The sequence below is a fragment of the Scyliorhinus torazame genome, chromosome 6 (genome assembly GCF_047496885.1).
Source record: "Scyliorhinus torazame isolate Kashiwa2021f chromosome 6, sScyTor2.1, whole genome shotgun sequence".
In the NCBI taxonomy this organism is placed as follows: Eukaryota; Metazoa; Chordata; class Chondrichthyes; order Carcharhiniformes; family Scyliorhinidae; genus Scyliorhinus; species Scyliorhinus torazame.
This window is the reverse complement of record NC_092712.1, coordinates 224,522,548-224,545,191: the sequence shown is the minus strand read 5'-3', so window position 1 is coordinate 224,545,191 and position 22,644 is coordinate 224,522,548. Positions and strand designations below refer to the sequence as shown.

Sequence of the window (22,644 nt, the reverse complement as noted above, 5' to 3'; positions counted from 1 at the left end):
GAGATGATTAACATCCAGACGTCACAACCATCTTTCTTAGTGCTAGGTATGACTCCTATCAGTGGAGAGTTTTCCCCGATTCCCGTTGACTCTAGATTTGCTTGGGCTCCTTGGTGCTACACTGTGTCAAATACTGCCTTGATGTCAAGGCCAGTTACTCTGAACTCTGGTTTCAGCAACTCTGCTTTTCTTATCTAAGTGTGGAGTTGCATGGTGTGATCTATTGGTACACATGCCTGATAGAATAGATGTAACAGTTCAAAATTAACACGGGGAGCAATTAACATGGGGAGCAGGAGTGCTTTGAGGTATAAAGTTTGCAGTTTACAGAACTTGTCTATTTTCTCTGTACAAAATGCGTAGGTTACCTCTAAACAAGAAAACTTAGAATCAGAGAACAATAATTATATTTCAATCTATGGTCAATGACAAATAATTTCCAGGGGATTATCTAATTATACATTAATTCTCCAAACCTAGATTTCATACAGCAAGTGGATTGTTTTAAAATCCATGTGCTTCAAATGTAGAAATCAATTAACGACAAAGATCAAAGATTAACATCTTAAATTTGCTTACTGCAACCAAAGTCCACTGTGGCTAATATATTGAATGAAACACAAAGGGCCGGATTCTCCGTTTCAGCAGCTAAGTGCTGACTGAAACGGAGAATTCACGGGCGTTTTACAATGCCAAAATCAACACTGAACCCTCACCGATTCAGAGTCCGGTGAGGGGCTATCAGCGGCGCTGGGTAAAACTCCCGGCTCCTGTGGCGAAAACGGCCGGAGAATGGCTGGATCCGTGGTTGTGCATGCGTACGGCGACAATGTGCAGCGGTCGCATTGTACAACATGGCGCCGGCCATGTGCGGACCCGACCCGTCATCCGTGACCCCACGGCCACCCTCACCAGTCCCCCTGTCTTTGCGGAAGCCCCCCAGCCAACGGCACGGCTCCCAGCCGAGTGTGGCGGCGCTGGGCACATTCCGCAGCCATCATGCTGGGTCCCAGATCGTTCAAACTTCACGTCAACCGTGCGGTCAGGAACTTGGCCTATCAGGGGCGGAGCATCGCGGGAGGGCCTTCTGATTATGCCACTTGCGAGGGGGCGGAGCATGGCTGACCGACGTCAAACTGGCGCCGGCCCCGATTTGGGCATCGGAATGGATTCTCCACCCGATCGCGATTACTATTTCGGCATCGGGCAATGGAGAATCCCGCCCATAGAGTGTCTTTCTTTACAATAGGGAATTACTTACTTTTTCTCTATTCTCATGTCCATTTAAAAAAAATTAGCCCCTCTGTGGAACTTTACAGCTTTAGAAGTCCCTGTGGATATCACAAAATTGAATTTTACCAGCTTTGTGGCTTTCTGTCCATTCATTTGGAAGGTACAACATCATAGGCTGGAGGTGCATGACTTCCTGAGATGTACTCCTGGCCAAAATGCAAATAGGTTTACATAAGATAAGTTTTAAAACAATACTTACACTTTCATCGTTGACAATCTCTGAGGTGCTGTTCAACATTCCCTGCCAAATCCGTGACAGGTCTCGCAGGTTAAAGATATAATGAAACTTGGCTGGTGTGGGCAACATTTTTACCTTGGTCAGCTGCCAAAGCTTGCGGGTCATTGGTACCAGTTTGGTAACAAGAGTTCTCACTACTGTACAGAAACCCCGCTCAGTGCAATAGTGGCCAGTCCCAATAACACCTAAGAGAAACAGAAAAAAATGAAACGTTTTGTTCATTCAGTGTGATAATGTTTCAGACTTTAAAATCTATATTTTAAAAATATTTTTATTCAAGCAAAACTTTCATTATAACAAACAAACCCACCAATAATACAACCCAACCCCATCCTACCTAAACTGCACCCAGCCCGACCCCCCAAACCCCTTCCCCCCCCATAAAGAAAGTAAAACCTTAGCAAACCCTTAACCCAATCCTCCCCTCGTCCTAATGGCTGATGGTAACCAACTCCCTAAAACAGAGATGAAAGGCTGCTACCTTGAGTAGACCCCTTCCACCAATCCCCTCAAGGTATACTTAATCTGTGGCAGATAATGGCGGTAGTTACATAATGGTAAGTTGCAGGGAGAGAGGGTGGTACTGGTCAATGTGTATGCCCCGAACTGGGACGATGCGGATTTTATGCGGCGTATGTTGGGTCGGATCCCAGACTTGGAAGTGGGGGGCCTGATAATGGGGGGAGGCTTTAACAAGGTGCTGGAGACGGCACTGGATCGCTCCAGGTCTAGGACGGGTAGGAAGCCGGCGGCGGCTAGAGTGCTGAGGGGGGTTATGGACCAGATGGGAGGGGTGGACCCTTGGAGATTTGCACGGCCGGGGGCCAAGGAATTTTCATTCTTCTCACATGTCATAAGGCTTATTCCCGAATCGACTTTTTCATTTTGAGTAGGGCGCGAGAGTAGAGGTAAGATTGAGGAAAGGGTGGGTAGGTCAGGTTTTTCACTCGGGACTAGATGCCAAAAATCGAGGGGTGGCGATCTTGGTGGGAAAGAAGGTGTCATTCGAGGCATCGAGCATTGTGGCAGATAATGGCGGTAGGTACATAATGGTAAGTGGTAAGTTGCAGGGAGAGAGGGTGGTACTGGTCAATGTGTATGCCCCGAACTGGGACGATGCGGGTTTTATGCGGCGTATGTTGGGTCGGATACCAGACTTAGAAGTGGGGGGCCTGATAATGGGGGCAGGCTTTAACACGTTGCTGGATCCGGCACTGGATCGCTCCAGGTCTAGGACGGATAGGAAGCCGGCAGCGGCTAGATGGCTGAGGGGGTTTATGGACCAGATGGGAGGGGTGGACCCTTGGAGATTTGCAAGGGTCCACCTTGGTTTCATTCTTCTCACATGTCCATAAGGCTTATTCCCGAATCGACTTTTTCATTTTGAGTAGGGCGCTGATAGCGAGAGTAGAGGATACTGAGTATTCGGCAATAGCCATTTTGGACCACGCCCCGCATTTGGTGGACTTGGAAATGGGGGAGGAGAGGGACCAGCGCCCGCTGTGGCGCTTGGAGGTGGGACTGCTGGCGGACGAGGAGGTGAGCGAGCGGGTCCGAGGAAGTATAGAGAGGTACTTGGAGACCAACGACAACGGGGAGGTCCGAAATGGGAATGGTATGGGAGGCTCTGAAGGCGGTGGTGAGGGGAGAGCTGATCTCCATTAGGGTCCACAAGGAGCGGAGGGAGCGGGGGGAGAGGGAGAGGCTGGTGGGGGAGATGGTGAGGGTAGACAGGAGGTATGTGGAGGAGCCCGAGAAAGGATTGTTGAGGAAGAGGCATAGCCTCCAGGCTGAATTCGACCTGGTGACCACCAGGAAGGCGGAGGTGCAGTGGAGGAAGGCCCAGGGGGCGATTTACGAGTATGGGGAAAAGGCAAGCCGGATGCTGGCGCATCAGCTTCGGAAGCGGGATTCAGCTAGGGAGATCGGGGGAGTTAAGGACAGGGGAGGGAGTGTGGTGTGGAGTGGGGTTGGCATCAATGGGGTCTTCAGGGACTTTTACGAGGAATTGTACCGACCCGAGCCCCCACGGGAGGAGGGAGGGATGGGCCGCTTCCTGGACCAATTGAGGTTTCCAAAGGTGGAAGAGGGACTGGTGGCGGGATTGGGGGCCCCGATTGGGCTGGAGGAGCTGATCAAAGGGATAGGAAGCATGCAGGCGGGGAAGGCACCGGGGCCGGACGATTTCCTGGTCGAATTTTATAAAAAATATATGGACCTGTTGGGTCCGCTGTTAGTCAGGACCTTTAATGAGGCAAGGGAGGGGGGGGCTCTGCCCCCGACGATGTCCCGGGCACTGATCTCCTTGATCCTGAAGCGGGACAAGGATCCCCTGCAATGTGGGTCTTACAGACCGATTTCCTTGCTAAATGTCGATGCCAAGGTGCTGGCGAAGATCTTAGCCACAAGGATTGAGGATTGTGTGCCGCAGATCATCCATGAAGACCAGACGGGGTTTGTGAAGGGGAGACAGTTGAACGCGAATGTGAGGAGGATTTTGAACGTTATCATGATGCCGGCGAGGGAGGGGGAGGCAGAGATAGTGGTGGCGATGGACGCTGAGAAAGCCTTCGATAGGGTAGAGTGGGGGTACCTGTGGGAGGTGAAGAGGTTCGGGTTTGGGAAGGAGTTTGTCAGGTGGGTTAGGCTGTTGTATGAGGTCCCGATGGTGAGTGTGGCCACAAACTGGAGGAGGTCCTAGTAGTTTCGGTTGCACCGAGGGACGAGACAGGGGTGTCCCCTGTCCCCCCTGCTCTTCGCACTGGCAATTGAACCCCTGGCTATGGCACTGAGGGAGTCAAGGAACTGGAGGGGGTTGGTGCGGGGTGGGGAGGAGCATAGGGTGTCACTTTATGCGTACGACCTGCTGCTGTATGTGGCGGACCCGGTGGGAGGACTGCCGGAGGTAATGAGGGTTCTGGGGAATTCAGGAACTTTACGGGGTACAAGCTCAACATGGGGAAGAGGGAACTTTTCGTAGTTCATCCAGGGGACCAGGAGAGGGGGATTGGCGAGCTCCCACTAAAAAAGGCGGAGAACAGCTTCAGGTATTTGGGGGTCTAGGTGGCCAGGAGCTGGGGGGCCCTGCATAGGCTTAATTTTACAAGGCTGGTGGAGCAAATGGAGGAGGAGTTCAAGAGGTGGGACGTGTTGCCGCTGTCCTTGGCGGGTAGGGTGCAGTCAATCAAAATGACGGTGCTCCCAAGGTTTTTGTTCCTGTTCCAGTGCCTCCCCGTGTTTATCCCGAGGGCTTTTTTCAGGCGGGTTAACAGGAGTATAATGGGGTTTGTATGGGCGCGAGGGACTCCGAGGGTGAGAAGGATGTTCCTGGAGCGGAGTAGAGGTAGGGGGGGACTGGCGCTGCCCAACCTCTGTGGGTACTACTGGGCCACCAATGCGACGATGGTGCGCAAGTGGGTGATGGAGGGGGAGGGGGCTGCATGGAAGAGGCTGGAGACGGCGTCCTGTGTGGTTACGAGTCCGGGGGCGCTGGCAACGGCGCCGCTGCCACTCCCTCCAAGGAGGTATACCACGAGCCCGGTGGTGGTGGCTGCCCTCAAAATTTGGGGGCAGTGGAGGCGGCAGGGGAGAAGTTGGGGCCTCGGCGTGGACCCCATTACGGGGGAAACCACCAGTTCACCCCAGGAAGAACAGGTGGAGGGTTTTCGGGGTGGCACAGGGCAGGGATACGAAGGTTGGGGGACCTGTTTGTGGACGGGAGGTTCATGAGCCTGGGTGAGCTGGAGGAGAAGTACGGGCTCCCCCCCGGGGAACACCTTCAGGTACTTACAGGTAAGGGCGTTTGCCAGACGGCAGGTGGTGGAATTCCCGCGGCTACTGCCACACACAGTACAGGACAGGTTGCTCTCGGAGGGGTGGGTGGGAGTGGGGAAGATCTCGGAAACTTACCAGGTGATGCAGGAGGAGGAGGAGGCCTCGGTGGTGGAGGTGAAAGGTAAGTGGGAGGAGGAATTGGGAGAGGAGACTGAGGAAGGGAAGTGGGCAGATGCCCTCGGGAGGGTGAACTCTTCCTCATCATGCACGAGGCTCAGCCTCATACAGTTCAAGGTGCTGCACAGGGCACACATGACTGGGACAAGGATGAGCCGGTTTTTTGGGGGTGAGGACAGGTGTGTTAGGTGCTCAGGGAGCCCAGCAAACCACACTCATATGTTCTGGGCATGCCCAGCGCTGGAGGAATTTTGGAAGGGTGTAGCGAGGACGGTGTCGAGGGTGGTAGGATCCAGGGTCAAACCGGGTGGGGGCTCGCAATATTTGGGGTGGCAGAGGAGTCGGGAGTGCAGGAGGAGAAAGAGGCCAGAATTCTGGCCTTTGCGTCCCTGGTAGCACGGCGAAGGATTCTTCTTCAGTGGAAAGATGCGAGGCCCCCAAGCGTGGAATCCTGGATCAACGATATGGCAGGGTTCATTAAATTGGAGAGGGTGAAATTCGCCTTGAGAGGGTCGGTACAAGGGTTCTTTAGGCGGTGGCAACTGTTGTTAGACTTCCTGGCAGAACGATAGACATTGGTCAATGGCAGCAGCAGCTCGGGGGGGGGGGGGTTACTTTATTATTGTTTTTATTACTTACATTGGCGGGTCTGAAGGGGTGTATATACCTGTTGTGTTAAGTCGGGGTGTTAATGTTAATTTATTATTTATGTACGGGGGGGGGGGTGCTTTTCTAGATTGTGTTTTGTACTTAACCCTGTTGGGTTCCTTGTTTAATTTTGTTATTGATATTTTATGAAAACCTTTAATAAAAATTTTTTTTTTTTTTTTTTTTTTTTTTAAAAGGTATACTTAATCTTCTCCAGGTGTAGAAAGTCCATCAAATCTCCCAACCAAGCTGAGGATTAGGCAGCATTGGGGACCTCTACCCAAATAGAACTCGCCTCCGTATTATTAGCAAGGTGAACACCCCTGTCTGCAGCCACCGTGAGTCAGACACTCCAAAGATGGCCACCATCAGGCACGGCTAAAACTGAACGCCCAGAATCCCTGATAACATATCAAAAAAGGAGACCAGAAGCTGACAAGTTTAGGGCAAGACCAAAACATGTGCATGTGATTTATCGGTCCCCTAGAACACCGCTCACCTATCCTCCACCCAGGGAAGAACCCACTCATACATGCCCTCGCCAGGTGCATCCTGTGCACCACCTTAAACTGGATCAGACTTAAACTCGCGCACAAGGATGTGAAGTTGATCCTTTGCAGGGCCTCACTCAACAACCCCCCCCCCACCCCCCACTTCCTCTTTACCTCCTCCAAAGTAGCTTGCTGCATCGTCATCAACCATCCATAAACCTCCGAGATCTTACTCCCCCCGATCGCACCCATAATCAGGACCCTATCCATAAACGAGGATGACGGCACCAGAGGAAATGAAGGGAGTTCCTTGTGCAAACAATTATGCCCCTGCAAGTATCCAAATACATTCTCCCTTGGGAGCTGAAACTTCTCCAGTAGCTCGTCTAGGCCTGCGAACCTACCCTCCAAAAACATATCTCTAAATCTCTCCAGCCCTCCCTCGCCAAAGCCAGACAGCACAAACCTATTCTACAGATCAGAGCCAGAAGCGACATGGAACCCAGCTTATAATGCTGTCTAAACGGATTCCAAATCCGCAAGGTAGCTATCACCACCGAACTAAAAGAGAATCTAGCTGCGGAAAAGTGGTGCTGCAACCAGAGACCGCAGGCCAGACCCCTTGCACGAAACCTCCTCCATCCACCCCCAGATAGATCACAGATGCTCAAACGACCCCTGCACCTTATCAATGTTCGCTGCCCAATAATAACATAAGATTGGACAAAGCTAACCCCCGCCTCTCCCCCTCACCCCGACTGCCTGTCCCTCTGCAAAGACATCCTACACACCTGAAGAGTCTCACCCACCCAAACAAAAGTAGAAATCAAGTTGTTAACCCTGCAGAACCCTGGGACGAAAGACTGGGAGACACTGGAACAAAAACCTCCTAGATTTATAAACCGATTAAAAGGCAAGATAATTCATTGGAAATGTGTGTTTTCTTTGCCCTTCTTACCAAAAATTTTATCAATTGAGGAATTTGAAGGCAATGTGCAGTTGAAAATTGAGAAATGCCTCTTCAAGCGCTGGGGTATGTCATTTCTCCCTCCTCCAGCATGGATCATTGCAGCAAGGAACTGGACGTCAGCAATGTTTGTGAATTCACCTGGTTTCTCAAGATTATAAAAACCATTCTGTTCCATAAGCTGTCGTACAATTTCATTGGTGATCTAAAATAAGAGCAACGTTAAGTGTCCACGTGATTTACTTTGAAGCAAAGCAATGCAACTCCATTCAGAATATCCTGTAACTTTGAATAGACTGTAACATATAGAAAACTTTCTTCTATCAATTTTCATGCACATCACATTGTGGGGAATGGAATATTTTCAGGCATCCACTGCTAAACAACTTCCAGGTTCCTGACTCAGGAGATTAGGGTTCAATCGCCTCTTCAAGCCTTGAGCACAGAAAGGTAAATTTTACTAATTTGCACAAAGTTTTGCTACCAACAGCCAATGTCCTGCATGATTTGAGTCGATTCATCGCAAAACACTGATCTCCATGCATTAATTCCTAATATGTACTCCCAATAAATAAAGCTCTGCTTTGGGAGTGTGATTAACAGCAACTTATATTTATATAGCTTCTTTAACATAATAAAAAGTCCCCCGATGCTTCCCAGGGGCATTATAAACAAAATATGAGACCATGCCATGCAATGAGTTATGAGGTCAAATGACTTAAGAACTTGGTGAAGGAGGTAGGTAGGTTTTAAACAGTGTCTTAAAGGAAGAAAGAGGGGTTGAGCAGGGCAAATGTGTGTGTGTGTGTGTGTGTGTGCGTGTGTGGGTGTGGGTGTGGGGGGGCGGGGGGGGGGGTTGAGGCAACTGAAGGTTAAACCACCAAAGTTGAAGTGATTCGAATCAGGGATGCTCAAGAAGCCACAACTAGAGGAGCACAGACATCTTGGACTGTTGTGACTGGAGATTACAGAGACAGGGAGAGTGAGGCGAAGGAGAAATCTGAAAACAGACATGAGAATTTTAAAACCAATATGCTGCTCGACCAGAAGACAATGTAGATCAGCAAACACAAGGGTGACAGATGAACAGGACTTGATGCAGGTTAAGACTTCACATGCCATATCCTTACAAATGAACCATTAACCTACTGCTCATTCACCACACACCCTTGATTCATCTTCATCCCTGTCAAGCATGACTCATACCCAACATTACTGCCTCACCTCATCCTCACATGCTTAACACTTCTCCGAGCCTCACACTCAAAGCCGACACACACGATTAGCTGTTCAATAGGCACATCACCCAATCACATTGCTTGAAAGGGGTTGGTCTGTGATGAGAGGCAGCAGCTCCTAACCGATGGGACAGGCATGACACACACCCTCACTCCCATGGATGAGACAGTGCTGAAATCATTGGTGTAGCCATGACTGAGACTGTGGCCAGTGGTTGGGCTGAAACCATGGAGGATGATAATATCTTCCTACCTCATCCACCTTTGCATAGCCCACATCACCCTGGCCCTACAATTTCTTCTGATTTACAAGCTGCAAATGGTGAAAGCATACACCTTTGCGTTTCCTCACTTCACTCACCAAACCCTTTATCCTTTGAGATACAGAAGAACTACCATCCGGTCAAGAGCTTGTAAATGAGCCTAAAGTGTCAGGGGACACAACAGGCTGATTAAAATAAAACCATTGCATAGACGCAGTCACCCCCAATGTAACAGGCGCTGTGCATAATTTACAGGATGGCATAGAGGTCGGTCCTGCATTTGGAGAGTCCCTGAACTCCAATTCGGTACAGGACTTCACAGAGCTTAGAGTCCATCCTTCCCAGCATGCAGGTGGTGGTTGCCAACTCCATGAGAATACTTGTGGACCTGATCACAATGCAGTGTTGATACAGCAGCTTCCATTGTAGCACAAGCAAAAGCCACATAAGGTCAGTGTGTTCAAGTGGAAACTCAGACTGAAGTGATGAAACCTTAGCTTATTACTATACAAGCCGAGCTTCATGATATACAGGTTTAGACTGCTATCATGGCTGCGCGAAACAGTGCTCAAAGGGGCTTGCAGGTTCTCTCAGCAGTTGAGCACACTGCTCCAGCAGATTACAAGGATTGCTGAAACACTGCCCTGTGGAGTGGCAGTCATTTTGTGGATTACAAGCCTCCTGTCCTCCCTTCCAATAACAACATTCATGCCCTCACCCCACCACTCTGACCTTGCACTTGTGTCACCTCCCGGCTAGCCAGCCCAATTGCTGCTGCATCTTTTGAGATGATGCAATCCAGAGTTACTTCTTCAAGAGCGTCCAGCAAGGCCATATACTGGCCTCATTCAGTAAAAGTTAGCAGCCTTCCACCAACCATGCAACAGCCACTGCGATAACACGATGGGCGCGATTTAACAAACAAGTTGCACCCGGTGTGGATCTGTGCACGCCAGGCAAATAGCAGGAAAGACCAAAATCAAGATTTGCGCCCTTTTGCAATTCATCAGCTTGCTCCCGATGGCAAGCATATCATTAATCCTCATTTGCATTCATCTGAATCTCTTTCTTAAAAAATATTTTTATTCAATTTTTAACATTTTAAACATATAACCCAACTAAGTAGAACAAACAACAAAACCCCCTGACTCCCCCCCACCCCACACACACACAGCAGCTGACGGTAACTAACTATTTAAATGTAATATAAACAGATGTGTTTCAAAGCCAATTTGGTACCAAAATAGAAATCATAGAAACAAGAGTAGAGGTCATAGTGCCCCACTTTGCGGCCACAATCTGTAACTGCATTTATCAATTTGAAATATGCCGCGGTCAGTCTACTCCTGGTCTAACTGTGGCAGGCTTGGAGGCATCCAGCTAGCCAGCTCTGGAGAGACGGATCAGGCTTTAATATAAAAATGGGGCTCCATCCCTCAGAATATGGGACCCATTTGAATTTAACATCTATAGGCCTGTTTTCCTAAGGCTCAGGAATCCTGGCTATTAAAGGCTAAATCCTTGCTGCAGCAGCTAAGTGCTTTTTTGAATATTTCTTGTGGGTTACTTGCCCCTATTATTCCGAGCCTTCCTCATCCCACAAGCAAAGGTCCTGAAGAATTTGACTTCTTCCGCACGATCTTCAGTTCCTCCTGAGTACCATTTTCCATCACATACATTATCTAATAACCACCCCATTATACTCCAATTGCTTCCTTCCCAACTTCCTTCCCGCTACTGGGTTTCGGAGTTTCCAACTGTGGGGGACCACCCACAGCAATTACATACAGCAGGCGGACCGCCTAGTGCCTGGTATTTCCTAGCTTCCTCACCACAGAAAAAAGAGGACCCAGTCCTTCCAACTTCCATAACTGTGAAGATCATAGCCTCTGGAAGTTGACAAGTCAATACACTGTCTTTTTATGCTTAAGATTAACAACAAGAAATTTTAATTAATTACCTGATCTCCCCATTCATTAATCACAGGCATATTAATGTCATCAATGAAGACAGTCATCTTCTTCCCAGCAGGTGGACCATATGTCGTACCCATACGTTTATCAACATAACTCTCAATTGTGCGCTGTAACACAAATTCAACAGACAATTATCCATGCTCTTTAATTGTGCTTTATGTAATTGTAATTGATACTTGGTGATAATATTGTATATTTCTGGTTAGTTTTGTCAACATCAAATGTTAAGTTTCTTTTCTCATAGAAATTAAGAGCGAACTTCACTCATTCTGATAAGGTATGTTTTAAAGTTGCAAGCAGCATGAGTTTCTTCAGCTATACTACACCAGTTAGTTGCACTTACTTGTTATTTTGTAACATAAATGTGTGAGTCATTTATAGTGAACATTGTCTCATTCAATATTGCATCAGATATACTTCTGAAGCCGTTTGGGCACTGGATATAGCCCCACAAAAGTAATTCCGACTGGGTGTTGTCAATGATGCTATGTAATGTGAGGAATATCACCATTTGAAAAATATGCAGCACTCTCATGCTGTAGCCAATGTAAATGCATTATAAGTGCATGCAAACTGACTTAAGGTTATTGATATCCCTCCGGATAGCCTAGAAAGCGCCTGAGTCACAAAAGTCAAGTGCCGAAGTAATTTCCACAAGCCCCTAATTGAGCAATGAAGACCAGACTCCAAATGTAACACAATTCTATCTATGAAGACAGAGTTGTCAGAAAAGTTCATTTAAGTGTACCTCAACTTATACATCTGGGATCTAAGCTAACAAAGTGCTACAAAGGTGATGAATGTAGCAAATTGTTATATATTATATTTTGTTGTAGTAATGTTATTTAAAACCCTGACTTCAAATACGTACAAGCAGTGTGTCTGCTAAAGCTTGTGATTAAGGGGTCATAAAGGTATGATAATCATTGATTTTAGCCACTTGTTTCCAGAGAGATGGCTAATAGAACATTGTTTATGCTTAAAAGGTTCCCTAGGGTTTAGATAATTTTGAAGGATTGTGTTTACTCCAGGTTAAGCAGGTCATGGGACATCTTAGTGGGAAGAGACTGGACCATGCCTCATGATTGGGATAGAGATTATGTAATTGATGTGAGGAGCTAGATCTCTCTGTAGTTTTGCAGTTTGCCATAGGATTTGAGTCTGACAGTAAAGATTTTTAGCTTGTTCCCGAAAGGGTCTCTCTCCAAAGGTCTCCACAAAGAAGCAAGTAACCCTGATTGTTAACTTTATTTATAGGTGGTTTACAACTGCATTTATAGGTTAATTTATAACTGCATCGGGTTGCTTAACTGGAATATATATGGCAGGTGTGGATAGGGAGGTAAAGTTTTTAAGAACTATTTTAACTGTTAACTGGGTAGCTATTACTTTGATGCTAATGTGATTGATTCTGTGTTTAAATTCAAGTTTGTTTTACCATAAAAGATACCTATTGGTCAGTGTAATCACTCCTGGAGTTTAGTAATAGTCCCTCACAGTCTTACAAATTGCAAATTATTGGGATTCTCATACGGGAGTCCGAATACAGCCTCCAGTGCCTGCTTTCCTTACTATGCTGCCCTTCTTTCTCCAAAGAGCATTCATAGGGCAGAAATCAAACGTCCCACACTGGCATGTTTGAAGGCCAGGGAGGGGCCCACAAAGTTCCTGGATGGCCTTACCTCACCTTCCCACCCATCCCCAACCTGTTTATAACTTCACGGGGAATGGAGGAAGGAACGGGCAATGCATAGTTTTTTTGCCTCAATTGAGGCCTTTAAGTGTCTAATTGCTGGCAACTTAAAGGGCGCTTTCTGCTCAACCACAATTCTTTAGCCAGCGTTAGAAATTTAGAGATGGTAGATCACTTTATTCAGGCCTCCGATGGGAAGTGCGCAGGATGCCTCCATCACTAGTCCCCTTTCCAGACCAGGAGCCCAAATCTACTGCGCCAAGGTCTGTCATCCTTGTACCCTCTATCACACATCCTCCTCCCAATACTCTATCAGCACCCTGCCTTTCCATCAAGGGCCCCACAGGATATCCTGTATTTATCGGATTTTGTGGGCTTGAATCTGAGGACCTCTCCTGGTGGCACTGCTGGGACTACAGAGCTGCTTGTCATTCTGATTGGCCATTCTGAGGTGGGACATTCTCTGAAGTGAATTGCCTCCAGCCAATTAAAGTTCCTCAGAGGGGTGGTAAAACTAACCACCTGTAACATTCTGCCCACTGAGTTGATTACACCACTGCCACATCCTCCAGAGATCTGCGATGAAGGTCTGACTACATTGGGTAATGTGCACATTATATGGGAAAGGGACTTGATGAAGAAAGCAATAACATGGAATAATTTACTAAAAAGTAACAAAAAACAGCACAATGTAAAATTACGCTGTGCTGTACCTCTGATCACAATTACAACAAATTCAAAAATATCCCCAATCCTATGATTTATTAACAATCGTTCCTTTAGTTGATAACACAATGATTTTTGTTATTTGCAGCAGAAGGCAACCAAATGAGAAACGATATCTGACCTGAAACATTAGTGGAGTAGTTGCTGACGAAAAGTTGAGACTTTTGGTCATGTGGGACTCGGGGTCATATTTTGATAAGTATCCTTTGATGATCACTGTTTTGGCTGTACCTTGTTCGCCAATCAGCAACACAGCCTATGATAAAAAGAATGAGGATGTAGTTGAAATATCAGAAGAATTTTAAGCAAAATTGTTAATTTACAAGTGAAGCTTGGCTGCAGTCATTATTTGAAATATTTGATTTGCAGTGTTCAGCAGCATTTATCATCCCTCACACTGAAGCAATCTGTGCCAATACGCTTCAAAACCTGGACTATAGCCAGGCTTGGGCTGATGAGTGGCAAGCAGCATCTTCACCACAGAAGTGTTGGATAATGATCATTCCCAACAAGACTGAGTCCAACAGTCTCCCCCTTGACATTCAGTGGTATTACCATCGCTGAATACCCACCATTAAAATTCTGGGGTTGCTACTGGCTGGAAATTCAATTGGACTAGTCACATAAATGGTGTGACTACAACAGCAGATCAGAGAATGGGTGCCCTGGGACAAGTAACTCACCGTGTCACTCACCAAAGCTTCTCCATCGTCGACAAAGCAAATTCAGGAGTGTGATGACATAGCCTCCTCTTGCCTGGATAGGTGCAGCCGCAACACTCAAGAAGCTGAACACCACCCAGGATAAAGCAATTCACCAGTTTCATAACCCATCCATCTCCTTAGCCATGCACTTTCCCCACCACCGATGAATCCTGGCTGCAGTGTGTACTAACTACAGGATGCACTGCAGAAACTCACAAAGGCTTCTTCAACACCACCTCCTAATCTGACAATTTCTCTGCCACCAAGGAGGACATGAGGAGCAAATACATGGAAAAGCTTGATCACCTTCAAATTCTTGTCCAAGTCACACGCTGTACCAATTTGGTAATTTGGTCATTTAGGGCTATTCCTTCAGTGTCGCTGAGTCACAATTCTGGCACTTCCTACCCAACAGAGCTGTGGATGCATCTACACCACAAAGACTATAATAGCTCAATAAAAAAAGCACACAGTGGCCTTCTCACGCGCAGCTTGGGATGACCAATAAATGCTTGTTTTGCTTTAATCTTTAAAATAATTAACAATGATGCAATCAGCTTGACAAAAATTGCAAGGAAAAGAACACGAAGAGAGCAAACATTTATAAACATGGTGGTTCTTCCAATTTCTATCCACCTATTTACTGGCCAGAAATAAAATGTAGAATTTACAGAGTAAATTAATAATACATTAAATTATCCTACCTTTCCCTGCTTGGCTATTGTATGAATGAGAACATTTGTCCTCACGTTGTCTACATTAGGCACAAGTATAGAGCCATATTCTGGACTGCTGTCAGTGGGATAAATGTATTCTTCAACGTTTGTATTCCAATGTAACCATTTTCCTTGTCAGGATAAATATAAAGTTAATTATCATTCACTGAGAAACAAATATTTCACAACATTCTTCAGAATTGAATATTTTTGTCAATTTTAATCAATGTATTGATAGCTTCAGTCAACCAATTATCAGGTAAACATTGCACAAAACATAGACTTTCTATTGATCAACTACATTTTGGATCATGATTCATTCAAAGAAAAGATTGATAATTGAAAAGGTATTCAAACAAGGGTGGCACGGTGGCACAGTGGTTAGCACTGCTGACTCGCACGCCGAGGACCCAGGTTCGATCCCGGCCCCGGGTCACTGTCCATGTGGAGTTTAAGCATTCTCCCCGTATCTGCATGGCTCTCACCCCACAACACAAAAAGATGTGCAGGGTCGGTGGATATATTTTTTTAATTGGGTACTCTAAATTTATGTTTTTTAAAAGGGGACAAAAAAGAAAAGGTATTCAATTTCAGAAATGAATGACCCAATCCAAAGCATTCTCCGCTATGGTTAACAGAATAACCTTATCCAATAACAATCCTCAAATTCCAGGACAAAAGCCGTTTATTATGTACTACAGATAGATGAAGGTGCAAGTTTACAAAAGCAGAAACACAAGCAACAAAATGATAAGTCATTTTACATTTCAAGTCTGATGGGTTTACTCACAAACAACATCAAGGATGAGTAATTAAACCTCCCACTAATGTATCTCCTGTTCTAACAACATGTTAACACATTTTCTGAGAGTAGTTATGAAGAATAATTATCAGCTGTTTTGCCAATATGTTATGCTTAATGACTGGTTTAACGTTCTGTGAAGCAAAGAAGTGAAAAGAGATTATACATTCAAACAGGCTTCTCTCAATTTATGGATTTTTAACACAAGTCCATTCATGCCATTCTTTAGGAAGCCAACCGTACATTACACATGAGACTACTCAGTAATAGCCATAATAATGGTTATTAAACTTGAATGTCACTTGAAGCCATGTTATTTAATATTCTCTGTGGAACACCTCTGTTAGAAGACATGCCTGGGGAAAAATATGGATGCATAGCACCCACAAGTGGTCTTGGAAGTCCAAAATGCCTTTTGTGGTGCAAGTTGAGGAGGAAGCCATTTTGGTGAAAGTGTTAGCACACTTGCAATTAGCATCTGCCAAAAGTGTGCAGAGTAGACATCAGCATGTAAAGCTTATTTGATGCCTGCACTGCCATTTTGGAGCTCAGTGCTTCAGCTACTTCCATCCCATAATCACACACACACATCCCCCAAATGTTTTTCTTTTAAGGAATCAATAACTTTTAGATTTGTTGCTTTTTAAAATTACTGCTGTTGCAACATGTTGGTCATTGACGACAGGGCTTCTGTGCAAACCAATTGTTCCCAGCCATGGGCTTAGAAGTAGGCATTTCTCTTGGACTACATAGCATAGCTAGGAGTATGAGCAAGAGAGCACACAGAGCAGTTCAGCTGTTACCCGAAGAGAGAGGAGAAGGAGCAGAAGGTCCCTCAGCAGGAGGTCATGTCTGCTCAAAGTGTTCAGAGAACATTTTTCCCTCTCAAAGTTCAGCATGACCTATATGTCAGACATCTATACTTTAGTAAGGGTATCCCTCACTGCAATATTCCACCTGCTGCAACCACAAAGACAGCCTCAGAGCAAGGGGAGAACTACATTGCCAGTGGCTGTAAAGTTGACCATGGCAGTTCACTGCCCCGGTTCCTTCCAGGCTGTAGCTGGAAATATTTTGCAACATATTGTGGTAGGCTGTCTACTGTTGCATAAGTGAGGTCATTGATGCTTGCTGTTAAAAGACATTTCATTGCCAGAGAGATGCAAATGGAGCGACATGGAGGACGAAGAAAAGAGAAGGGGGATGCCAGGCAGTTACTTTGAGATTGAGCTGTCTGTGATGAATTCATCCAATTGCAACACCAATAAATGCAATTCCCATTCCCCAATACTCCAAGACCTTACCTGCTCTTTATCGCTGACCATCACAGCGCCCACTTGGCCACGTGTAATAATGAAAATCATCACAATTATCATTCCAAACCAATTTTCTAAATTAGTCCTTACTATGTTGGACAGAAACACCGCGGTTCTGCATTGCCATGGAGCGTGTTTTTCATGTCCTCGTGTCTGGCCTTGTGCTACTAGTCAGGGCTACTGCACTGGCTGACTATCAGCAGAGGAGAGTGCAGTTGGCTTTAGTTGACATCCTTGTGCAGCTTTGAGCCGAGAGCAGGCAGTCAAACTCGGGGGCGGGGGCAGGTGTCGGGATGGTCGCGGAGCTGTCCGTTGTGGCGCTCCCGGTCACGCAACAGCCGCAGCAACCGGCTTTTAATTTTAAAAAAAATTTAGAGCACTCAATTCATTTTTTATTTCCAATTAAGGGGCAATTTAGCGTGGCCAATCGACCTACTCTGCACATCTATGGGATGTGGGGGCGAAACCCATACAGACATGGGGAGAATGTGCAAACTCCACACGGATAGTGACCCAGAGCCGGGATTGAACCTGGGACCTCGGCGCCGTGAGGCAGCAATGCAAACCACTGTGCCACCATGCTGCCCGCAGCCGGCTTTTAATAACGCCAGCTGCAAGCGGCCTTCAAAATGGCCACGAACATGTAAAAAAAATGCGGCCGCACTGCGCATGCGTGCCCAATCACTGGCGGCATGCGCAGTGCGGCCGCTTTTTTTTTTAAACGGTCGCAGCTATTTCTTTACAAGTTCGGGGGGGTTTTATTCATTTTATTTTATTCATTTTATTTTTATTTCTTTCATTTATTTAATTCATTTTATTTTTTATTTTTTTTACAGGTTCAGGGGGGATTTATTTGATAACATTTTACAGAAGAAAAATGCAGAACTTTGGACAGATGGAGACCCCATACTTTCCGACACCGGAAGGCTTCACCTTCATCCAACAGGTCCCATTGGAGGAGTGTGTACGAGGGCCAAAGGGACCATTTTTGTCAGCAGCAAACCAGGTAAGGGATAAGGCGTAGGTTGCGAAGGTCGACTGGCATGGGTTGCGAATGTCGGCCGGCATGGGTCGCGAAGGTTGGCCGGCGTGGGATGCGAAGGTTGGCCGGGTTGGTAAGAATATGTTCCTGGAAAAAAAGTTTGAAAAACACTGGCCTAGACGATGAATTGTACATTCTCTGCATGGGAGATAACAGTTTGGGCATGCTGGCTGACAAGCAGCAGTAAGGGGGGGTGGCAGGTGGCATGGGTCAGCTACATCCTAATGCAGTCCAGGCCAACAAAAATATTTTTGTTTTTTTGCTTGAATTTTCCATACTCCTAAATAACCCCCGAATGGAACCTCAGTGCTACCCACAGAACCTCCTTTTGTTAACCCATCGGTAACTCCACTGGGTGAACTTTGGCCCATTTTTCATCTGCCTATGTAACGGTGTCACTTCCTCATTAATACATCATTTCTAATGTAATAACACTCCGGTATACACTCAAATCTTTATTCTATTGTTATAACCTGCCTACTTACCATTGGCTGGGGACTAATGACAATCCCACAATCCTGTGGGAGTATGAGCTTCCCCAATGAGGGGGGCGGAGAAACCATTAGTAAACTCCAAGTATAAATAAAGCAGCCCCAGTTTGGAAACAGCAGGAAGGAGTGTGCAGCAAGGGAAGTTGCTGCTGCTGTTATATATATATATATATATATATATATATCTATCTATATATGTGTTATTGTAAATAAATGTTATTACTTTGTATCCTTAAAACCCGTGCTGGATTCTTCGTGGCCCTCACAAAACTGGCGACGAAGGTTAAAGTGAATAGCTGTCGACACTGCTGAAGCCACCTCCCTGGATTTTTGTTGGATACAGGTTGGAAGTTGTTTTCTATTATACCATGCCTCTGTACGGACGTTTGGATGTTTTTGATGCTGCGCTGGAAAGCTGGAACCAGTACACACAACGGATGCGTTACTATTTCCGGGCAAACAATATCACCGAAAACGAGCGCCAGGTGGTCATATTGCTCACCGCCTGCGGCCCGCATACGTTTGGGGTGATTAGGAGCCTTACATACCCAGCTGCGCCGGACACCAAAACGTTTGATGAACTTGTGAATATAGTGGGGCAACATTTTAACCCAACCCCGTCCACGATAGTCCAACGTTACCGGTTTAATACCGCTGAGAGGACCCCTGGAGAATCCCTTGCCGATTTTCTATCCAGGCTACGCAGGATTGCAGAGTACTGTGGCTATGGTGAGACCTTGTCAGAAATGTTACGCAACCGTTTGGTTTGTGGTATTAACAATGCGGCCACCCAGAGAAAGTTGTTAGCTGAGCCAACATTGACTTTTCAACAGGCCATTCAGATAGTATTGTCCCGAGAGAGCGCAGAACGAGGAGTGCAGGAGCTCCAGGGAATGGAAGTGCATGCCTTGGGGCGCAATCCCTTCCGTCCGAAAACATCCCCCCGCACTACTGCGGTACCTTGGGCGAGGCAACGTCCGGACCGACGCCAGTGGCCATCGGACATTCCTCCCCGAAGGGAGCCTTCTCCAGAACCAATGGATGAGGAACCATGTCCGTGTCAGACTTGTAGGCACCGACCCCGTCGCGGACGGCGGTCCTGGGGGCGCCAGAGGCGCCGTCTTTCTGACCGAAACTGGGACCAGCCCAGGGGCCGTACCTTCCATGTGGATGAACCTGCGGCGACTACTCCTGAGGACGTGGAGACGGAGGACGACTGCCTGCAGCTGCATTGTGTGGCAGCTCCCTGTGTGGCCCCCATTAAGGTGACAGTACGGGTCAATGGCCACCCGCTTGAGATGGAGTTGGACACTGGCGCAGCGGTCTCCGTGATCGCCCAGAGGACATTCGACCGCATCAAGCAGGGTATACAGACCCTTACATTAACCGACTCACAGGCCAGGTTGGCCACCTACACGGGGGAACCACTGGACATTGCAGGAACTACAATGACCCCTGTTGTTTAAGGACGCCAGGAGGGGCGTTTCCCACTTATCGTGGTGCGCGGCCATGGGCCCAGCCTGTTGGGTCGGGACTGGTTGCGCCATTTGCGGTTGCAATGGCAGCACACCCTCCAAACAGTTTCTGAAGGGTTGACTGAGGTGCTAGGACGATACCCAGATGTATTCCAGCCTGGTTTGGGGAAAATAAAAGGGGCCGTAGCCCGTATCCATGTCGAACAAGGAGCCACGCCGCGCTATTTCCGGGCGCGCCCGGTGCCTGATGCCTTGCTCGAGAAGGTAGAAGGGGAGCTCACTCGTTTGGAGAGTTTGGTATTATCAGGCCCATCCGTTTCGCTGACTGGGCAGCACCAATTGTACCTGTAATGAAGCCAGATTCGCTTGTGTGGCGACTATAAACTTACAGTGAATACGGCTTCCCGACTCGACCGATATCCAATGCCTCGCATAGAGGATATCGGTCGAGTCGGGAAGCTTGCAGGTGGACTCTCGTTCACAAAATTAGATATGAGTCAGGCCTACCTGCAGTTGGAGCTGGACCCTGCCTCCCGACCATATGTAACGATTAATACACACCGGGGCCTGTATGAATATACACGGTTGCCTTTTGGAGTATCCTCTGCCTGTGCAATTTTTAAACGTGTTATGGAGGGCATTTTGAGAGGTTTACCACGTGTTGCTGTCTACTTAGATAACGTTTTGATTACAGGGACGTCGGAGCAGGAACATTTGGAAAATCTGGAGGCTGTCCTTGGATGCTTTTCGGAGGCTGGAGTCCATTTACGTCGCACAAAGTGCATATTTCAGGCAAAGGAAGTAGTCTACCTAGGTTATCGGGTGGACCGCGAAGGTTTGCACCCCGTCGCAGAGAAGGTGCGTGCAATTCAACAGGCCCCCGCCCCGACTGACACTTCGCATCTTCGTTCTTTTCTCGGTCTCGTAAACTATTACGGGCAGTTCCTCCACAATCTGGCAACTACGCTGGCCCCTTTGCACCTTCTGCTAAAGAAAAATCACACCTGGGTTTGGGGTCAGCCGCAAGAAACCACTTTCCGGCGGGTAAAGCAACAATTGTCGTCGTCTGGGTTACTAACCCACTATGATCCTGGAAAGCCTTTGCTCGTCACATGTGATGCATCCCCGTATGGTATTGGGGCCATCCTGTCCCACAAGATGGAGAACGGGGCCGAGCGACCGATAGCTTTCGCCTCCCGCACATTGATTGCAGCGGAGAAAAAGTACGCGCAGATTGAGAAGGAGGGCCATGCAGTGGTTTTTGCGGTGAAACGCTTCCACCAGTACGTGTATGGCCGCCATTTCACTATCGTGACTGATCATAAGCCCCTGCTGGGACTTTTCAGAGAGGATAAGCCAATTCCGCCCATTGCTTCCGCACGGATCCAGCACAGGGATCCTGCTTTGTTGCTTGCTGCATACGAGTATTCTCTGGAGCACAAAACAGGTACGCAGATAGCAAATGCCGACGCACTGAGCCGATTGCCTTTATCGACCGGCCCCATGTCGACCCCCACGACCAGTGAGGTGGTTGCAACCCTAACTTTTATGGACACCTGGCCTGTCACGGCATCACAGATCCGTGAGTGGACCCAGACAGAGCCAGTCCTGTCAAAGATTCGGCACATAGTCCTGTATGGTGGGCAGCATAGACAGCTCCCAGGCGGGTTGCGGGCATTTTCCTCCAAGCTGGCAGAATTCAGCGTGGAAGACGGCATCCTCTTGTGGGGGATGCGTGTGATTGTCCCGGAAAAAGGCCAGGAGCTGATACTAACAGACTTGCACAATGGGCATCCAGGTGTGACCAAAATGAAAATGTTGGCCCGGAGTTATGTCTGGTGGCCAGGCTTCGACACCGACATTGAGAAGGTGGCCCAAAACTGCTCCATTTGCCAGGAGCATCAGAAGCTTCCGCCGGCCGCGCCCCTGCATCACTGGGAATGTCCAGGGCGGCCTTGGGCACGCTTGCATGCAGATTTCGCAGGACCTTTTCAAGGATCCATGTTCCTTTTATTAATTGACGCCCAGTCTAAATGGCTAGAGGTGCATAAGATACAGGGGACAACGTCCTGCGCAACAATTGAAAAGATGCGTTTGTCGTTTAGTACGCATGGCTTCCCCGAGGTGCTGGTCACGGATAATGGCACTCCATTCATGAGTGAGGAGTTTGCGAGATTCACGAAGATGAACGGCATACGCCATATCCGCACTACCCCTTACCAGCCGGCTTCAAATGGGTTGGCAGAGCGCGCAGTGCAGACATTCAAACGAGGCCTAAAGGAGCAGTCTTCCGGATCAATGGACACGAGACTGGCTCGCTCTTTGTTTACGTATAGGACCACCCCCCCATGCGGTGACTGGGGTAGCTCCCGCAGAACTCCTAATGGGCCGGAGACTTCGCACCCACCTTAGTCTGGTTTTCCCGGACATTGGCGCAAAAGTACGCCGCACACAAGAACGGCAGGGACAGGGAATTTCTTGCCATCGGCCGTTTCGGCAGTTTGCGCCAGGTGACCCAGTGTTCGTTCGGAATTTTGCTGGTGGTGCCCAGTGGGTTCCTGGTGTAATCTTTCGCCAAACGGGCCCTATATCTTACCAGGTGCAAGCCCAGGGT

General features: G+C 47.6%; 1 protein-coding gene across 1 annotated transcript in view; it reads right to left on the bottom strand.

Moving 5' to 3' along the window:
* dnah5 (dynein, axonemal, heavy chain 5) overlaps nucleotides 1–22,644 on the bottom strand; it is a 521,599-nt gene that overhangs the window by 208,285 nt on the left and 290,670 nt on the right. The window contains exons 46-50 of the mRNA XM_072509474.1: nucleotides 14,893–15,035; nucleotides 13,606–13,740; nucleotides 11,050–11,172; nucleotides 7,580–7,793; nucleotides 1,493–1,716 (exon numbers count right to left, since the gene is read on the bottom strand). Coding sequence (XP_072365575.1) covers nucleotides 1,493–1,716; nucleotides 7,580–7,793; nucleotides 11,050–11,172; nucleotides 13,606–13,740; nucleotides 14,893–15,035 — 839 coding nt within the window. The remainder of the gene's footprint in view (nucleotides 1–1,492; nucleotides 1,717–7,579; nucleotides 7,794–11,049; nucleotides 11,173–13,605; nucleotides 13,741–14,892; nucleotides 15,036–22,644) is intronic.